The 19,153-nt window shown below is 44.2% G+C and overlaps 1 protein-coding gene across 2 annotated transcripts in view; it reads left to right on the top strand.

Annotated features, from left to right (window-relative positions):
* The window catches only part of TTYH3 (tweety family member 3), a 73,501-nt gene extending 54,779 nt beyond the window's left edge, over nt 1-18,722 (top strand). The window contains exons 8-14 of one of the 2 annotated variants that reach the window (XM_084537260.1): nt 4,543-4,598; nt 5,795-5,887; nt 5,988-6,080; nt 6,835-6,971; nt 9,005-9,181; nt 10,084-10,159; nt 17,860-18,722. In XM_084537260.1, the coding sequence (XP_084393386.1) occupies nt 4,543-4,598; nt 5,795-5,887; nt 5,988-6,080; nt 6,835-6,971; nt 9,005-9,181; nt 10,084-10,159; nt 17,860-17,931 (704 nt within the window). In that variant the 3' untranslated portion in view covers nt 17,932-18,722. The remainder of the gene's footprint in view (nt 1-4,542; nt 4,599-5,794; nt 5,888-5,987; nt 6,081-6,834; nt 6,972-9,004; nt 9,182-10,083; nt 10,160-17,859) is intronic. The other variant, XM_084537261.1, reaches the window with a different exon arrangement.
* Nucleotides 18,723-19,153: the final 431 nt, after the last annotated feature.

The following is a 19,153-nucleotide window of genomic DNA, read 5'->3' on the forward strand; positions in this document are numbered from 1 at the left end:
AAAAGGGGGGGGGGAGGTGTGCTGGGATTGGGCAGAGAGCCTTAATACAGGTTTCCTGGAGGAGAGGCTTAAATCATTTTGCAGAAGAGCATGATATATATGTGCCTAACTCGCCCTGTATTCATTAATTGAGATAAAGCCAATGGAGTTGAACAGTGGCTGTATAATCAGCTCCTGCTGCTAGTAAAAAGGCTTGGTGCAGCCAAGATGTTTATTTTCAAAGCAGGAGGCCATCTTCTAGTCTCATTCGTTTTCATTGATATTATGTTATTATCAGATGACTTATTGAATAAAATTAAATAAAAAGACAATCTGTCTAAACAACGGGAAGAGCTTTCTCCAGATTCTCTTACTGGAAAGCTACATTGTGAAGAGACATTCACTTCATCTGAAAGAACTGCTGACCACAAGGGATGGATAATGGAGCTTTTTACCTCCAGTCCAGCCAAGTTTCTCAGGCTGGATGCTGCAATTTAGCTGCTCAGATATAAACAGCAGTCCTTCTTGTTACACACAGCTTCCTAATTGGCCTCGCTGATTCTCTCTCATCTTTGAAGCCCAGAGCTGAATGAACCAGAGGACTGGGACCACCACCACCATCCTTTCCTATCTGAGAAGTAAGGCCAGGACAAAACCTCACGTGGGGAATGTGGTGGCTGTGCTGTTATTGCTTGGGCTGAGTGGGTGCTGCAGGAAAGAGCTTGTCCAAAGAGGCGCTCTCAAGGCTTGTGTTGAGCTGTTGTTGGTATCGAGGAGCTGTGTTTTCCTGCATTGTTTTGTTGGGCTCCTGATGAGCAGAAAACTTTGCGTGAAGAGCACTTGGGATGCCTATGAGCTCTTTACTGAAAACTCATGATCAAGTCAGCCTGCTTTCACCAGTACCAGCAGTGTATATAAGAGAAATATAGCTGGTATGCAGATACATCCCTTTGCCTTAGGAAAACAAAACTCCTAATGGGCAAGAAAACCTGGCCAGGAAAGTATCCTTCCTCATTGACTTCACAGGCCATATAGTTCAACATCCTCTGGTGATTGAACACACAGATGCAGTCTCATCTGGGTATATATGTAAAATGCAAGCTGGCTAGAGAATGCTTGAGTAGAGATGAAGAATGGCTGGGAAAAACTACTCAAGGTGTGGATTTTCTTTTGTTAACTAGGATTTTTTTTCCTGATTGCTCTTTACCCTACAGATCTTCTTGCTGCCTTTTGGCAAGTGCATAATGCCATTTTCACGTTTCTGCTGAGCTTTGAAATGAATAGTAAGTCTCCATGGTTGCAGAAGCAATGCGTAGATTCTAGCAGCTAAAGCTGTCTTTAGTAGGCAATTCAGCTTTCCTTTCTAGGAAAAACAGACTTTACAAAAATAACGCATTTCGGATAGTTCCCTTCCGTGCCTTCTGCTCCCACACTGCCTGTGCACTGAGAGAGCGGGTCAGGAGGACTGCTGCTAGCAACAGCAGGCACAGGCAGCTGCCACTGTGACCCTACCTAACCCTTCTGTAGACTACATCTCCTCAAGGCTGGCTTCAAAAATCAGATCCGGCCTTCAGGAATTTTCCTTGAGAGGAAAATGCAACAGGAAGATAATTACAGGGGAGAAACAAAATTGCCTGGAGCTGTTAGCAGAGCACAAATAATGGGTTAGCATAGCTGTTCTCTGGTCAGAAATGTGAGACTTGCTGTTGTACAGGGCGGCCTCCATAGGGATTAAAAAGTGGTGAAGGTGCCTCCTGTTCTGTCCTTTCTTCCCAGCCTGGCGGTGTGGAGGCAGTGGTCACGCTCCTCTTCATTTACAGGCTTCACAGCACAGGATAACCTCAAGGCAGCCTCAGTGCCTATTATAGCATTAGTTTTAAAGCACCGCAGCTATCAACACACTGCGTTCAGTGCAGGGGAGAGCTGCTCCTGCTGGCTTTGCCATTTCGGAAAACACATTTTACATACGGAATGTCACACTAGTCGCCTGCAATGCTGGTGCTACTGCACTCATTTCGCCGTTCTGCTTTTTACTTCACTTGTAACCAGCAGTCTTTGATTCTGGGCTCACAAGTTGCAAACTCTGATGGTATCGGGAACTCTCATCTGTAATCTGCCCACCAGGGATGATCCGGAAGGGCCTGAAAAAACATTTGTGGAGCAATATAATTGCAGTGCGTCATGCAACTTGATGCATTTATAAAGGTGATGTAAAATTGATACCACTGTGGGAGCCTATGTGAAACTTTTAGTGGTTTGTTGGTTTAAAATAAATAGGTGTCAAGATCACAGCTGTATGTAAAGTTCTTGCTATGCTGTTCTCTCAACACAGGGGCACTTTAATCCATTTTTTCTTTAGCCATCCCATGGGTTGGGGTGACTTACGAGTGTGGGGGAGCAGTCCTTTCCTTGGCACAGTAGTTGTGCATGTAGTTTGTGTGGTCTGCTCGAAGTGAGGCCCACGAAGCAGTTCCTGCTGCCCTCCTAAAATCTGCTGCCCAGATTTTGCTAATTGCTGTTTAGAGGAGGCAGAAGTCATCCCAGAGAAAGAGACGGTGAGGGGGAGATGGAGCATCTGGCAGGAGCTGCCCCAAAGTAGGCTAATGAATTATAAATCACAGCTGTCAGGTTGCATCGCAGTGTGCAGGAGCTGACGGTCTGTGTTGCACCACTCGGTCTCTGGTGCGCTGGCTTGCCGAAAGGTGCATTCAATATTTATGGGAAGTGCGGCAGAATCGGGATACAGTCAGGTCTGCTTCCTTCACAGCTCCCCTTGCTTTTGGTTGTGCATTTTGCTGATTTCTGAGTTGGGACTGATTAGAATACCTTTGCGACCTGGAATATGTTTTATCGAGAGTCACAGATAGAAGATTAAAGGGAATGGAAAAAAGGGTACAGGGAGAAGGGGGGAGGCAGTGTATGTGTTTTAGAGCTTTTGTTATCTTCACTGAGCAAACTTCACCCTTGATTTTTCTGAGCTGACATGCTCCCATTCATCTCAAGAACTGTAAATGTTTGAGAATTAATCTAACAGTATTGGGACGATCAACTCTTTGACAGAACTCCTTCCCTCTGTAGCACTATTGAGAATGGCAGGGGAAAGCCTGGTATTTGTGTTTTGTGCATGCTGACTTTCTCCAGGCAGTTGTAGTGTTATGGAGGGCTCATGAAGAGGGCAGCAATCAACTTTCACACACACCTGAACAAGGAGAAATGAAACTGTGTCTTCAAGCCTGCAAATAGGAGATTTAACAATCCTACTTACCTGCGTACTCATAAACATGAGTACTCAGTGAGCATACTGCGATTACTGATAGAGCTGCTGGTAAAACGCACCTTTAGGATGTTACCAGCAAGTGATCTGAGAGCCCTTGAACAGATAACTTGTTGCTGGTATCCTAACATGTGGTAGGAGCTTTCTTTCCTGACCAAGTCTGTGGTATTGATTTAAAATGTAATATACCTTCTTAGCACAAGTCAATAGAAAGATGCAAAGGAAATTATATGCACTCTTTTAAGTAGTCTAACTAGAGCCTTCTAATTAAAATCTAATTACATGCAAGTAACATCCATCAGAAAACAGACTGTGTTTACTTTTTCATCCCTAATGCACGTCAAAAAGACAAGAACTTGTTCTTCATCCTTTTCTTTTCCCAGCACATTCCATTACGTTGCTTGCTTGCTAGGTGATAATGTTGTTAGGAAATATTACTGAAAGTTACTTTCTTGAACAGGGAGGGCTTTCTAACATTCTTCTACAGAACACTGCCTAAAACCAGTCTCTGAGTATGACAGAAGAATCCCCAGTTGTGAAGATTCTTTTTCTCTTTGTTTGTTTTAAACACATGAGCTTGTCTATTTAGGAAGTGGTACATTTCAGCATGGTGCGGTAGCACGGGGATGTGTGTCTGCACCTCCTTTGGCCCAATGTTGTGCTTTCACAGGTATTTTTGTTAGCAGCCTGTATTTATATCAGCACTGCTGCCTCTCCTGTGCCAATGTTTCTGTGGCTGCTTAGTGACCTAGCTGGTGAACAGAACTGGCTGAAAGTTGAGTTGTCTCTTTGCTATATTCCCTAGGCAGCACTCTACCTCTGGCTGCTGTCAGTGACCGTAGAATGTTATTCCGACACTCAGAAGTTACAGAAATTAACCATCCCACTGGGTTTCTCCTAGACTACGGTCTGGTAGTGTGGTTTTACTGTGAATACTGCTGACTTTGGAATAAAACTTTTTTGATGGTTCCCCTGACTATGTAAGTGGGGCAGCCATGTGCTGCTTTATTGTTGAGAGCGAAACAAAAAAGTAGCAGTCTTAATTGCGGGGAGGGAAACAAAGAGAAAACAAATCTTTCTTCTATCCCCAAATGCAGCCTACATCCCTTTTTCTAGTGCCATCCATGCCCTGTAATCCTGCACAGAGAGAGGGAAGTGATTCCATTTATATTGCATTTTCATTTTGTGTATTGCTTTCAGAACTCAACACCTCCCTTGTGGCAGTCGTAAACTGTTGTAAAGCTGGAACAATGTACCTAGTATGACTTTCTCCTCTTTTGTCTTTGCAGATACCCTCCGCTATTACATCACCTGTAGTGCTGGATACCCCAACCCTTTCCAGCAGGTGAGTGGAAGCACCCTCCCTCCCTCCCTTCATCCCTTCTCAGCGTGCTGCTCCTCGCAGGGCATGGGTTAAACGCTTCTGATGCCAGCATGCAGCAAATTGCAAGGTGTTAGCTGTAGGAAACACTCCACCTGTTGGTAAAGCTTTGGTAGCTACTTTCCAGTTGCGCAGATGATTTAGTGAGCAGTTTTTTTCCACCTTCATCACTGCCTGCATAGCCTCAGGTCCACGATGCCCTCTTACAGAGGCCTGTATGTGTTGTGGTGAGGGGCATGGCTTTGTTCATGGTATCTCTGTTTACATGGTGCACTTCTAAGAGGAGCAACATGGAGACAGAGCACCCATAATTATCGCCAGGGTGGGAAACTACAGGCTTCCTGCTTTGAATCCCTTCTTATGGGTTCTTTTAGATTAAACACTGGCAACACTCCACTCCCAAACTGCAGCCACTTCAGTGGGTGGAGGAGTGATTCTCACATATGCCTTCTTAAATCCCTTGGATGTTGGGGGGTTTGTATCCTGAAGTATAAACGTGAGTCATTATTCTTTTGTGTGGGGGCTGAGGAACAGCACCTGGGCCCATCCCAAACTTTGTCTTGTGTATCAGAGGCCAGAAGGAACCCACACCACCCACTGTTCCGCAGACACCAGCTGCTTCACAGTTTATATTTAGGATTTTTTAAATCCTGGCTTCCTCTGTTTTCAAGGGTGGGGGAAGACCACTTCAGTCTGTGCGCTGTTGCCATCAGTTGCATTTCTGGTTGTTCAGTGTAGTCTCTGACATGCTATAGCATGTGAAATTCCCATGGATGCTTTAATGGGGTGTGAAGGCTGCACCCCAATGTAAACAACTTTCAGTATTAACATTAACTTTTTCTCAGCCATCTGGTTTAGTAGAAAAATCCAGCTGTGTGCCGTGGTGAGAACATGAGTGCTTTGTGTCTTGTCTTTTCTCCTTCCTGTCTCTCTTGGCACTGGCCACAGCTCTGAGTGTGTGTTTTCTGCTTGCCCTTCCTACAGGTTGGTAAAAGTAGAACTTAACCCTATTGGAACTGAACCCATGTCAGTTGAGACATCCTTAGCTTATACCATTCATACAGGTGCTTCAGTATTTGGGAGCAAGACATAAGTCTTAATTCCCAGGAGTTCTGTTGGTCCATGAGTCGCTAAAACACTGCATGTTTTGTGTTGAGCAGAAGCTGTCTGGAAGTCACAAGGCTCTGGTGGAAATGCAAGATGATGTTATGGAGCTCGTGAGGTCAGCAAGCAGAGAGCACCCCACCTCCAAGGTAACTGCTCCCCCTCTGCTTCCCTTCCATGAGTACAAAGCCTGAGATCAGATTCTGTAAAACCCTTTCCATTCGATAATTACTGGCTTGTTGCTTACAGGACTATCTTATGCGGATCCAGGAGGTCTTAAATACAACAGAGATCAACTTGCAGCAACTGACAGCTTTAGTAGACTGTCGGAGTCTGCACTTGGTGAGTACTCAGTAACTGTGCCTGCCCTAAGAAAGCACAAAGAGGGGTGTAGAGCCTATAGCATACTGATTATTTTAGAATTTCGAACCTCTGGTGTGCCAAAACAGTTTATAACAGCTTTACTGATTGACTTCTGCAGAAAGGAAAACGGGATTTTGGAGCAAGCTAGCTTTCTATTTTTGTGTTTAACGATCAGGGTAGGAAACTGGATAACATGCCTTTATACATCTACAAGCTGCAGCCATAAGGCTTCAGGAACTGCCAGCTTGTTTCCATAGCTCATAGCTTATTGCCTTTCCCATGAAATGCCTTATAGCTGCAGTAAAGCATGATTGAACTGTTGCCCTAGCTGCATCTGTGAAGGCAGAGAAATAGATAGTCCGTGCTTGTGTTCACAGGCAAAGGGACTGAGTGAAGGACCTGAGAGGCTTATTGAAAAATGTGGTGTCTTAAGTTGGGTACATAAGTTTGTCTTGGCTTTTTTTTTTTTTCTTTCTTTTAATCTCTTACTGTGTGGGGCTTAAAAAACTGCTATGCCTATATCTGATTTGGGCTTTGTGAGGGAAAATAAAGGTTAGATAAATTATGAAAAACTCTTGAGGACCCTGAAATTAAAATACAAATATGGTCTGCAAAAGGAACTATGAACTCTTAACTTATTTCAGAGAACATAGTCCAGGGGGAGGGCTTTTGAATTAGAATTCAATGTTAACTCTCTAGTGATCAGGAAACTCTGCTCATTTTTTCTCTCCAGGATTACGTCCAGGCTTTGACGGGCTTTTGCTATGATGGAGTGGAAGGCCTCATCTACCTGGTTCTCTTCTCCTTTGTCACAGCCCTCATGTTCAGTTCCATTGTGTGCAGTGTCCCACACACTTGGCAGCAAAAGAGGTATAGAGAGGGTTTAGATCCTGTAGTGTTGTAGAGCTCTTTCCTAATGAAGACTGGCTATTGGATTTGTGCCCGTGAGCATCTGGAGCTCTTTCCCATATGATCCCAGGAGTGTGAGGCCTTTTAAGCACAGGTCCAACAGAAAAAAAAAATCTGCTGGCTTTGCTCTGGTTGTGGTTAATATTTACATCTGAACCTTATTGCACTAGAACATTATGTGTGCAAATTATTCAGTACGCTGCAGGACTATGAGTCAAGTCAGAGATGAATGTTGATAGCTGTAGAGAAAGGTAATGCTTGAACAATGTGCCATCTCTTACAGTACCTATTCTCTTGTGTTGCTTTGAGTCATTTGTTCTAGTATGGGGAAGAGAACTGGAATGAGAAGCAGTCCACACATGCCTTTCTTGTCTTTGCTAACACTGGGACAACTGACTTACATAGCTAATAAAAACTGGAAACAGTCTTGTTTGCAATAGCATGGGCAGATGAGGTGCTTGCACACTGGTGGCACTCATGCTACAGCAGAGTTGTTTGGCACTAATATTAATGACAGCAAGCAGGCTGATCAGGAAGTCTTGAACAAACCTTCCCAGGGTCTCATTGACTCACTGCAGCACCACATGCAGCTACTGAAATAGCTTTGATGTTTCTGTTCTTGTAGAAAAGCAGTAGGCTGTGCAGCAAATTCTCTTCTGTGGTCCTGAAACATGATTTTTGTGGTCTAAGCCTGAGTGCAAGGTTCAAAGTAAAATGGAACATCCTGAACAATGGGAGGAAGCCAGAGCCCACAGGCCTGCAGTGCCCACAGAGAAAGCCTTGGGAAATGTGTCAGAATAGCGCATAAGAAAATGGCTGGTTTCTTTACCTCTTCCACATGCAGCTGTAGAGGCATTTTCAGGAGGAGAATGGCAGTCTGCCTGGTTGAAGGAGCAAGGTTTATGCAGTGTTATCTCTTGTGCTGCCTTCCGTGTGAGCTGCTGCCCATATTGCGATCCCCAGCAGGCTCAGCCTGCTGCTGTGAACTGAAAGATTCCCTCTTGCTTTCTCTGGAGCACCATTTCTTCCTCTAGCTCCCTCGGGGAGGTGATGGATGTCATACTTTATTGCCTGTAAGAGAATGTGCAGGCTTCAATTCCCTGCATAAATCTTCAGTGCCACCTTGTGGTACAGAAACTGCAAGCGATACTTGGGATGCTACAGCTATGGCCATGTTGTCTCCTGCAAGCAGCAAAGCATTTCCTATGGAATGTTTTACTAGCTTTTTTCAGCATCACTAAAACGTATTTCAAATCTTGAAACTTCATCCCCTAATTAGGGAGATAAAATAATAGTATATTATACATAATAAGGAAAGGAGAATAATATGGGAAGGCGGGGGGGAAGGAACCAGCTGACAAACAGCTCTGCTCCGTATTAAAATTGATTTAAATTCCTGGCCTTTTTGAGAGAACAAAGGCGCTAGAAGCAAATGTTGCAACTTACTACATGTAGAGGTTTGTGGAGTTTTGTTAGAAGCTGAAGCATTCACTGTGTAACCATAACGGAAGTTCAGAGAAGTCTCCAGAGACATATCCTTAAAAGCTCTGTGGATATTGCTACAAGGAATGGAAGGACACAGACAGCAGCTCTGAAGGTTGCTTTGAGTGATGCATGCCAGTATATCTTCACTTCCTCTTTTACATATATTTTTTTCCTCTGTTTGCTGTGTATTTTGGGATGCGTGTCCATCCTTCCGTTATATGGCTGGGCAGTTGCAGAGCTGTGCTGTCTGCCAAGCCCTGAGAGAAGACCATAGGGAGAGTGTTGTAGGGGATCGTGCAGCCGAAAAGTCCAGATGGTATCTGTGGGAGGTCTGAGTCACAGTGGTGTAGGCTGTGTTTGACACTGCCGCCCTGAGGCATCCCAAATGGGTATAAATGTGGAGGTGTGGAAGATGGTTGGGAGGTTCCTAGGATTGCCATGGTTTCCTGCAAACCCCACATGTGGGGTAATTGTAGGGTTCTAGGAGGAACTTTTTTTCCTTCTTGCAGAAGCTCAGATGATGATGGGGAAGAAGAATCAGCTGCTCAGGGGAGCAGACAGACACACGATAATCTTTACAGAGTGCACATGCCCAGCCTCTATAGCTGTGGGAGTAGTTATGGCAGTGAGACCAGCATTCCAGCAGCAGCACACACAGTCAGCAATGCTCCCGTCACAGAGTACATGTGAGTATCCTGACAAAAAGGCCATATTGCAACATGCCTAAGCTGCTTCACTCAGATTTTGTCGTTGCTAAGCGCTGCAAGGCTGGTGCTTTCAACCAGGCATTGGAGGTGGTAAGGGATTCTGTCTGAAATGTCAAAAGGCATGTTTCCCGATTAGCATCTGCTGGGAGAAGGGGATTGCTTAAAAGTACTGCAGTAGAAAGGGGTTTATTAGGCAGCATGCTCAAAAACATGAATCACTTTGTACTGTGGGATTTAGACATCTGCCTACAGAGAAAAAAAAATAAAAAATAGTAGTATTGTCCAGGCTCCTTATTGCACAATCTGATCCCCTGAAGACTAGACTCTTCAGATAGAGCAGTTTTGCGAGAAGATTTTAAGCCTCCTGAGACACTGAGAGCCACAACAAAACCTGCAGGCTCTTTCCTTCACAGTAATTGCAGCCAGCTCTGACATTTGTTGGAGTCTGGAGCTACCTAGTTCAGGTGGGACCTTCAGAGCTTTCTCCACAAGAGCTGAACTCTGATCACACTGACTCCCTTCAGGGCCCGTCTCTTTTGGGCTGCCACATCGTTTTCTTCCCCTTAGGCTTTGTCCTTATTTTATCTCCATTTCTACAGCACGGCAGTTCTGACTCTGCAGAGAGGCAGATTTTTCACACGAACCTATTTTTAAATCATTTGACATGATTCAGTGTGGGCTGTTCTGAGTGTAAAGATAGTGCTTAATCTGAGGAAAATAATGCTAGTTTTATGTCCTTAACTGAAAAAGGGGATCCACTTGGCCTGTAAGAAAAGCTTTGAGGGAGACAGTAGTGCTGGGGGGATGTATACTCTGTCAGAGACCTTCCCCAGAGAAGTGTGGCACGTACCCCCATTACCATGTGTGTCTTCCTTTCCTAGGAGCCAGAATGCAAATTTCCAGAACCCCCGTTGTGAGAATACCCCGCTCATTGGCCGGGAGTCCCCACCTCCCTCAGTAAGTCTCTCTTTACTGCTCCTCTCTGCTTCAGCAACTTTGGGGAATACACATTTACCACTCCTGTATACTCTCAAGGGAGCTGGTTGTGTAGCCAAGCACAGGATCTGGCCCATAAATGGCAGCACTTTGAATAGACGAGCCGTGTCTCACCTGCCATGGAGAACAAAACTCAACTCTGCTACTTTTGACATTGCACATAAAAATAATAAAACTAAATCTGTTAACACTGGTAATCCTATGGGCCCAGTCCTGCCACCACTGAAATGCATGAGTGTCTTGGTGGGTGACTTCAGCAGGATGATTCACTTGCATGCAGTATTCTTGCTATCTGTGGCACTGGTTCCTCAAGTTTACAAAGAAATTTGTTAAAGCAGTAAATTCAGAGTTATTGCTGAACCTCTCTCCTTAATCTGCCCTAAAGAGACAGTAGGATGATATTTGTATTTTTTTGTTGCTGTTGAGATTTTTTTTTTTTAAATCTTTGTTTCACAACTCTTTTACTTTCTTTAGAATCTATTTTTGTATTTAATTTCCTACGGAGGGAAAAATAAAAAAAAAAAAAAAGAAAAAAAAAACCACTTTCATGGAAGGTTTTGATATTTGGAGTGGCCTGGTAGCCATTTCGGTGTGCTGGATAAAACATGGGCATGCCTTCATGTATGTGTAAGAACTAGATGAATCTTGCTCTCCTTCACTGGATCCTGTGAACCTTACGCCAGAACCTGGAGAACATGCCATCGCAGTGCTCGTTAACTTGGTGGTGTGATTACAGAGGATGAGTAGTAGCATGTTTAATCAGCAGCTAGTCTCCAGGTATAGGTAAAGAAAATACACTCAGTGGTGCACGATTCAAAGTCATGGGGAGGATGTTGGAGGATGGAGTAGGAACTGTGGTGGGAAGGGGGACATCACATTCATGTTTTCACTTCAAAATGACCAGTTCATCTCACCGTAGAGAAAGACGAAAACTGGAAGGTTGCCAGGTTTCTTGCAGCCTTCTTAGAAATACAGATGGTTTTTCCCAATCCCTGGTGTTGTGAACCACAACCTCTGGTAGCATTATCTGCTCTCAGCAACGCGACAGTCCGCGGGAGGAGCTGACGTGCCGCACACAGTACAGTATGGCAAGAGCTTGCTTTTCCACTGCCATTTCCTGCCTCTAGGCCTGCCAAGGCATATGTTCGTTCAGTGTCTGTAGGCCAAGGTCCTGCCTCCCCTTCCCCTACAGCTCTCGTGCTTCTGAAAAAGCACGCTCCTTTCCACGGGGGCTGCAGTTACGCAAGACATTCCCTGGTTTTTCAGTAGCATTAATACCCTGAAGGGGGATGTGAGTCCTGGTGTCCTGGTGCCTTTAGGCTGGCTTCTGAGAAGAGGTTTATTTTTTGAGGTTTACGAGATTTATTTTTTTTTCCAGAGGAACTTGACTTGACAGACAGCAATACGGTCTGTAGGGAAGTGTAGGAGCTGGAGGAGGAGAGAGCATCGCTGCTCCTATAGACAAGGGGAGCTTCTGCCTAGGTGAAGCAAGGAATGGACTGTAACATCAATGTCTTTTCTGGAGGGATGTGCTGATAGTAAATGGGCAGTGAAGAGAAGTCAAATACTGTTTGCTACCGTGTTGTACAGACAGGCAGCAGGGGACAGGGGGATTTTCTGTTTTATTGTTATTTGGTTGTTTTTTTTTTTTTGTGTGTTTGGTTTTGCTCTTTTTTTTTTTTTTTTTTTTTTTTTTTGTTTGGTTTTCTATTCACAGCTCTCCACAGTAGATTTCTGAGGCTGTATGGAAGCAGAAGAACTTGCAGGACCTGTTTGTAGCAACTTATCTGTTAGAAGGAGAGCGATAAAAAGAGAATATTAATGTGCATGTCCCTGCCTCCTTCTGGGAGGGAGGAGGAGGGGGTTAACCATCTCAGCAGGGTATGCCCAGTGTGTGGACAGAGCTGATATATTCCATTTAGCTTCTTTCTGAGAACAGATGGTGAAAACTAAGATGTGATGATCCTGCTGCATTGTTTGTCCATTACTTTTCCTGGCTTTTTGTTTGTTTGTTTGTTTTTCCCTCCTCTCATTCCTTCTGTTTTCTCCTTCTTGCCACAGGGCTATCCCCTTAGGGTTGTAGAGACCACCTTGTCACCGACACGCACCACAGCGTTTCACTTGCTTGCACTGTGTTTTTCATGCACGTTGAGGCTGCACTCTCTTTTTCTCTCTTTCTTGCGTCATCACAGTTGTATTTGGCTGCCATGGACAGTAGCAGCCATATGAGCTGGCAGCTTAAGCCCTCGGACAGTGCACGGACATACTGGTAACAGCGCCCGCAAATGGAACAGGTACTGGAAAAAAAGGTCCTTCTTGCTCAACCCCTTCTCCACTCCCAACCACTCCTGTCATCCCTGCACTGTTTATCCCAGGCCAGTGCCTTTTATTTCTTCACATTCCTTTCCTCTGCACCTCCCACCCCATTCCCTCCTGCCAAGGGTTAAAGTTACTTAGTTGTGCTCTGGTGCAGACTCAAGGAACATGATTAACCTTGGAAGGGCTTCTGGTGCACGATGTGATGGTTGGAGAGGCCCGTGCCTCCTAAAGGCTAACTCACGGCTGCTTTAAATCAGAGCCCACGCTGGAGAACAGCTTGAACACTTAGTACTGAGCCCTGCTTAAATGCACAAATAATGTTGCACTTCAAATGCAGCACAGAAGTTCTCCCATCCCAAGAAGCCATTTTCTATCAAGAACCAATCTAGCAGCTTTTCGGTCAGGACAGGGTGTCTTTTTCAACTTTTTGGCAAACTCTGAGCCCTGCTGCTGTCCTCTTTGTATTGACTGGTTATAAAAGCATGTGCCCACAACCACAGATACGTATCTGCCACATGCTTTAAGTTCCTCAGTAGGATTTCTGATCTGTTGAAAAATCCTAGCTGATGATGGTGACCTGTCCTAAAGAGTTGTTTCAATGCCTGTTAGATCTGTGTGCAGCTCCTCCTTTTATCCTCACATTTAAAGTCAGAAAGGAGTAAGTTTAAAAAAAAAAATCCTGAAGGGTCCAGACACGAGCACTAAGATCTATTTCATTCTGTTTCCAAACCTTTTTACTGTTTTGTTTGATCTGTGTGTGTCCAATTCATTCCATCCATCTCCCATCGGCTCTGAACAGGGCCCTCTTAGCATCATTTCACCGTCTGAACTCCCAACGTGCTGCTGTTGCTGGTGTTCTCCAAGGTAGCCAGTGTGTCCTCCCTCACGGTGGTCCATGAGGAAGCCACGTGCAGACAGAGAAGAGCAGCTGGTCTGCCTTAGGCCTTGTAGTTTTTAGCTTGGTTGAATACAGGTATAATTACAACACCCATGCAACTCACCTGGTGTAAAGGACAGCGTGCTCCACCAAGGGAGCCACAGCCACAGCTGGAAGGTGTTGGTTCCAGTTGGAATAAAGGCCTGCTGCTTTTGGCCTATGCAGCCAAAGGCCCATATCTTACAGTCTGTTCCCAGAAAGACACATCCATAAAGCTGCTGTTCCTCCATTTCTGCTGTTCTTGTTGGGACTTAGCCTCGCATTGGGTTCCTTTCTGTCATGCTGCTGCTTGGTCTGCCTTCTTGCTGCCTCATGCCATTTGTCTGCCTGCCTTGTGATGTGCTGGGAGGTGTGCTGTCTGAGTTGGGTGTCTTGGTGCCTTCTCCCATGGTGCATGAACACAAACTTGCCTTGAAGCATGGTGCTAGCACCCTTGAAAGGGTCACAACTTTCTTAAGCCTTGTAAAGACTGCTCTTGGGCTTGTGGTGTCTTTTCTGCTTTCTAGTTCCTGCAGGTGGTATCGTAGCAAAGCTAGAAAACTGTTTATGGGTCTATCCAATAAAATATTGTCTGGGGGGAAAAAAATCTAGTCTTCATTCTGGATTTGAGATACCCTCTGGGCTGGAACATGACCTCATTTCAGACTTCACTGTCTTCTGTTTACCTAAGGTCACACCCAGAGTTTAATGTGGCTGTCTGCAGGGCTAAGAAAAAGCCATCGCATTCTTTCCAAGACTTTAAAAACAAACAAAACAAACAGAAGCTCTGTTCTTTTGACTTGGAAAACTTAAGTCCCTTTGAATTCAGAACCCACTGGCTGGAATTGGCTGTTTCCCTCCACGTTGTACCTCCCATACATAATGAAACCAAACCCTGTGTGTTTACTGTGCTGTAGCTATTTGAGAGGTGGATCAGCTTTTAAGAACTTGACTCCAGAAGCTTTGGTCTTTATTGGCTTACCTGAACAGCTCTGGCAGGAAATCAAAGTCAGGGTAGCCAAAGAGAGATGTGGTTTTTTTTAACCACAAACAGTAAATGGTTTTTACTTGGAGTCATGGTTTCACGTGGTAAGTGATCTTCCAGCATAGCTCAGTTAGCAGTGAAGTATTCATGATCTGCACAGTTCACAGGACTTGGTAGAATTTATGATCTCTACAATTAACTGATTATTCTTATTAATTTGTATTAGCTTTTGCAACCAGTGATACTTTTGTATGCAGGCTACATGTGTTAAGCACCTAACTTTTATGTGCTGGCAAATTATGCCTATCAAAGTTTTTATGCCCTCAACAAGGCTAAATGTGAAGGAGAGACTCTTTCTTTTAAGAAATGCAAAAATAAATTTGCGTGCAATCAGCTGTGTTTGTCCTAGCTGACTGGTAAGTGACTGAGAGGTGTGTTGTGTGGAATAACACGAGACACCTGGAGACGTGGCAAGAAGGCTGTTTGGTGCTCAGCTCAGGGGAGCTAACAGCGTGGTGAAGGTCCTGTCATCCGTGATGAGTTTAGAAAGGTACAAGAGGGCATATAGGTACCTGGGCACTGAGAGTACTGGAAGAATCAATGCACTGTGCATGTTCTTTATCCTTCTATGAAAGCTCCTCTTTAAAGGAAACTAAATGCAACTGTGTACCTTATGGCTGTGTCAGGCACTGTATCCAGGTTACCTCCAAGCAGGGACCAAGACCTCCTGAGCTCTGAATTGTTGTGCTCAGGCTTAGAAGTCTTTATTTTTTTTTTTTTTAAAGGAACTGAAGTCTAAAGCTATTTTAACTGTGGATAATATATTTTGATTTCATATCCATGTGACTGGCAAGTTTGTGCTGATACATCTTCATCTATTGGCCTGTCCGGACGTAGGGATCTGTGTATTCCACAGCATCTTTCCTTTGCTTCCCAGCAGAGGACTGAAGGACTTGGGCGAGAGACTGCCAACAGCATATGGAGCAAAACATTCATGCAGTGAACCTAACTCAGTGACAAAAGATTCAGTGCATGCTTGTAGAGCTGTGCTGCTCATGAAGGGTGTGCAGAAGTGTTAGCTCTCTGCTTCCAGTTTTCAACCATACTTTTCATGGTCATTAAAATTATACTTTAACAGAAGGAGTAACTGGTTCAAACTGTAATGGGAAAAGGTTCAAAGGTGCAAAAATCCTGCGTTAAGGAGAGAACATCAGCCCTAACTCTGACTATTGAGTCTTGATTTGTTCCTTGTGGTGGATTGCAGGTAGGTTTGAATGTAAAATGCTCTCTGCTTGACTGTCCAAATCTCATAATCTTGATTACTTTGTTTCAGTGACTCTTAAACAATCATATGTGTTTTTTTTCTTGGAGGAGGAAGGAGCAAATTCTTTTCAACTTCTCCCTCCACAATGAGTGTACTTTGTACATCATTGAAATGCATCAATTGGCCTTCCTTGATTTGTAATGTTCTAAAGAAAGTTGATGCTGCAGGTTGTGTGCTGAATCTATGATTTGTCTAGCAAGATGCACAATGACCTTCCATGATCCTTGATTTTTTTTTTCTAAGTACTTCTTGAAAAAGCTTAGCAACTGCAAGTTCTGTGTTCATACTCATCTCCTCTGACACTTCACATATAGAATACAAATGGAAAATGAGCAATCAAATGCCTTCGAAGACCCTCTTTTTAGCATGATGCTTGGCTGGTAATTTCAGCATGATTCTATCTGAAATGTGTCCTACTTATCATGAGAAAGCTCTTTGACTTCTAAGCTTCTTTGAGCCTGTTGGGTTAGTCCCATATGTTTTAATAATGCCCTAAGCTTCATTTCTGAAACAGTAATCATACTTCATAAACTGTATAGAATATACAGTTCAACCGGCTCAGCTTGGTATTTTCTACTTTTTCTTTCTCAGTGGCAAAAATTACATCTGAAAAAGAGAAAGAACATATGGACCCTTTGTCTTCTAAATATAGATGCCATTTCTGGGCCAGAGTTTTATATTAAGATCCATTTTCTGCAGAAAGTTTTCCAATTATGGAAGACACTAAAAGTTGAGTGTGCAAATAAGCCTCAGGTGTCTTCATCTTGTGCTGGTAGGGTCAGCCCTACTAAAGGAGCAGTCTCTCTCTTCTATTGTGCAGAGGTTCAGCCAGGTTTGGTCTTTGAAGGAAAACTGATTAAAATACCGTTAACTCTCTGAAAACCCCTTTGAATATCTGAGCTTTTGAGAGCCTAAGGATGCCTCATAATGTTCCTTCCCAGCACGCAAGCTAAATCCTGCCTCCTGGTGGGGAACTGCCTTTCACTTGTCTCTTTGCCAGCTTAACTGGCTATTTCACGTGGTACAATTTTAAAGGTGATAAAAAGTCGGTATGCTGAAAAGCACTCTTGGGAAGTAAGATATGGATATTATAGAATTATTCAAGCTCTTGCTGGTATAAAAAGAGGAGAAAAGTACCTGTCCTCATTGCTTGGTAGTTAGTATCATGGTAGCAGAATCCCAGAAGCAGTAGCATGGTCATGATGAAGGCATTGAACACATTGGCATAAAAAGACAAAGAGTTTTGTTCTTACTGCGGTGTGTGATTTGCATGCTTTTCAGCTCAGTAGTCAAAACTGAATGGCCTATGTTCCCCTTGTAGTTTCTGGGAGCTGTTTTGGATTACCTTGCTTGGAATAAAAAAAGAAGAAAACAACCCCCAAAACAAAGGCACCTCTCATCTTTGTGAATTTCTTTTCTCACCCCCAGGCTGGAGTCTTGTCTACCACTGCGTGGTACGCAGGCTGGATCCCAAGCCATTGGTGGATAATTAACCATCTGATAACTGTTAGCTAATTTCGTCTTGTGGGATGGCAACCTGTTGCCGTTCTGGCGGGGGTCTCTTCTTTCTCAGGCATAAATTGCTCACAAAGATTCATTCTTCTACACTTTCCTTTCAAACTGTCCATCTGCGACACATGCAGTCTTCTGATGCCCTCGTTGCAGTAAAATGCAATGAACTTTATTTCCATTTCCTTTTCAACCTCCTTTTTCTGGCAACCTGACTAATTGAGGATGAAGGTATGTGCTGGGTTTTTACATCTGCATCATTTCCATTTCCCTCTCTTCTCCCAAGTGAAATATGGCATAATTGGACTCAATGACTGTTGGATTTCCTTCTCCATCGAGAGCTTGGTTAAATCATTAGCCCATCTGCACTGACCTGGCCAGCAACCTTGCAACAGGCTTGACAGTATGTTACTCAGACTTGGCTACTCAACGATTTCTGCAATTTTCCTTGTCAGACCAAGCCAGCAGCTCCTTGATATGCAGTAAATACAGACCATTTTATGCTGGGAGGCGGTCGTAGTCTGTCGTTCCATGTTTACATTAGTCATTATGACTGACTTTTCTGTTCTGTTGTTTGTGTTTTGTTTTCTTTTCTTGTCTTCCTCCAGTACACCTCCAGCATGAGAGCCAAATACCTCGCCACCAACCAACCTCGTCCAGATGCTGGCAGCGTGCATTAAAATGAAAAAGCTAAAGCAAAAAAAAAAAAAAAAAAAGGCAAAAAAAACAAAAACAAAACAACAAGAAAACCCACATGTGCAGTCAGACAAAACAATGTGCCAACTGCTGTGCCCCTGTGCTGTCCTCGAAGAACCATCCTGCTGTTCTGCCCAAAATCCAGTGCAGCTCCTGTTTCTCCAGCCCAGACCACCCCTCCAACCTGGTACCTGCCTACTGGAGTGGAAGCCCCTTTTGAATTTAAGCCTTCACTTTGCTGTACCTGATGTGCGAGAGAGAGCAAGCACGTGCAGGCAAGCAACCAAGAGGTTACCATCCTGTCCTGAATTCCAGCTGCCTGGGGCCAGCTTTAACAGAGTAGCCCAATAGAAAATGTTGGTGAATATCTTCTGCCCCCATTTTTTTTCCCCTTCTGTTCCTCAGAGGGATGCGGTGAAAGATGGTGGTAGATCTTCTTACTTCTGCAGTGAGATCAGCAGAGCTGCTCAGTCTGTCAAACGCTGAAGAGGAAGAGTTTCGGTGTCTGTGACTAGCGAATGACGAGGGGAAGCTGAGCCGATGCACAGCAGCCTGGGGGGAGTCCTCTGGTCCAGCGCCCTGTGTGAGGGAGGTGGGAAACCCCTGCCTCTTGGTGTCACTGTATATCCACTGTAATCTGTGAGCCTGTGGCTCTTTTCTAGAGAAAACCACTCCACTAGCATGGTAACTTAAAAAAAAAAAAAAAAATCAATTAAGAAAGTGCTGTCTTCTTTCCCACTCTATCTAGCATGTGAATTCTCCAGGAGGAGCAGGGGGTCACAGCACCACCTAAGTACCCGGTCCATTGCTCTGAACCTGACCTCTCTGCTCCACCAGGGAAGCCCAGGTACTTGCAGATGGCATTCTCGGTGCTGCTTTTATGAGGCCGACACACAGAACAAACAGGAGCCAGCCACCACCCACTTGGTGCCAAACTTTTCCAGGAAAAGAACTTGTAAGACTTTATGGTTGCATTTTTTGGGGCTTTTTTTTTTTTTTTTTTTTTTTTTGCACTAAAGATTTTCAGCTCTCTGATATTAGGTCTTATGGGACAGTCAGCTTACAAAAGCAAGAGGGACTGCAAGCACCAATGGATTTATAGCAAATGCAAACTCCCTGCAGGAGTGACCTGTGAACTCTGGTGGACTTTATTTTTCTTTTTTTTATTCTTTTTTTTTTTTTTTTTAAATCACAGTTTACAGCACA

Source organism: Aythya ferina, assembly GCF_964211825.1.
Source record: "Aythya ferina genome assembly, chromosome: 15".
Taxonomy (NCBI): domain Eukaryota; kingdom Metazoa; phylum Chordata; class Aves; order Anseriformes; family Anatidae; genus Aythya; species Aythya ferina.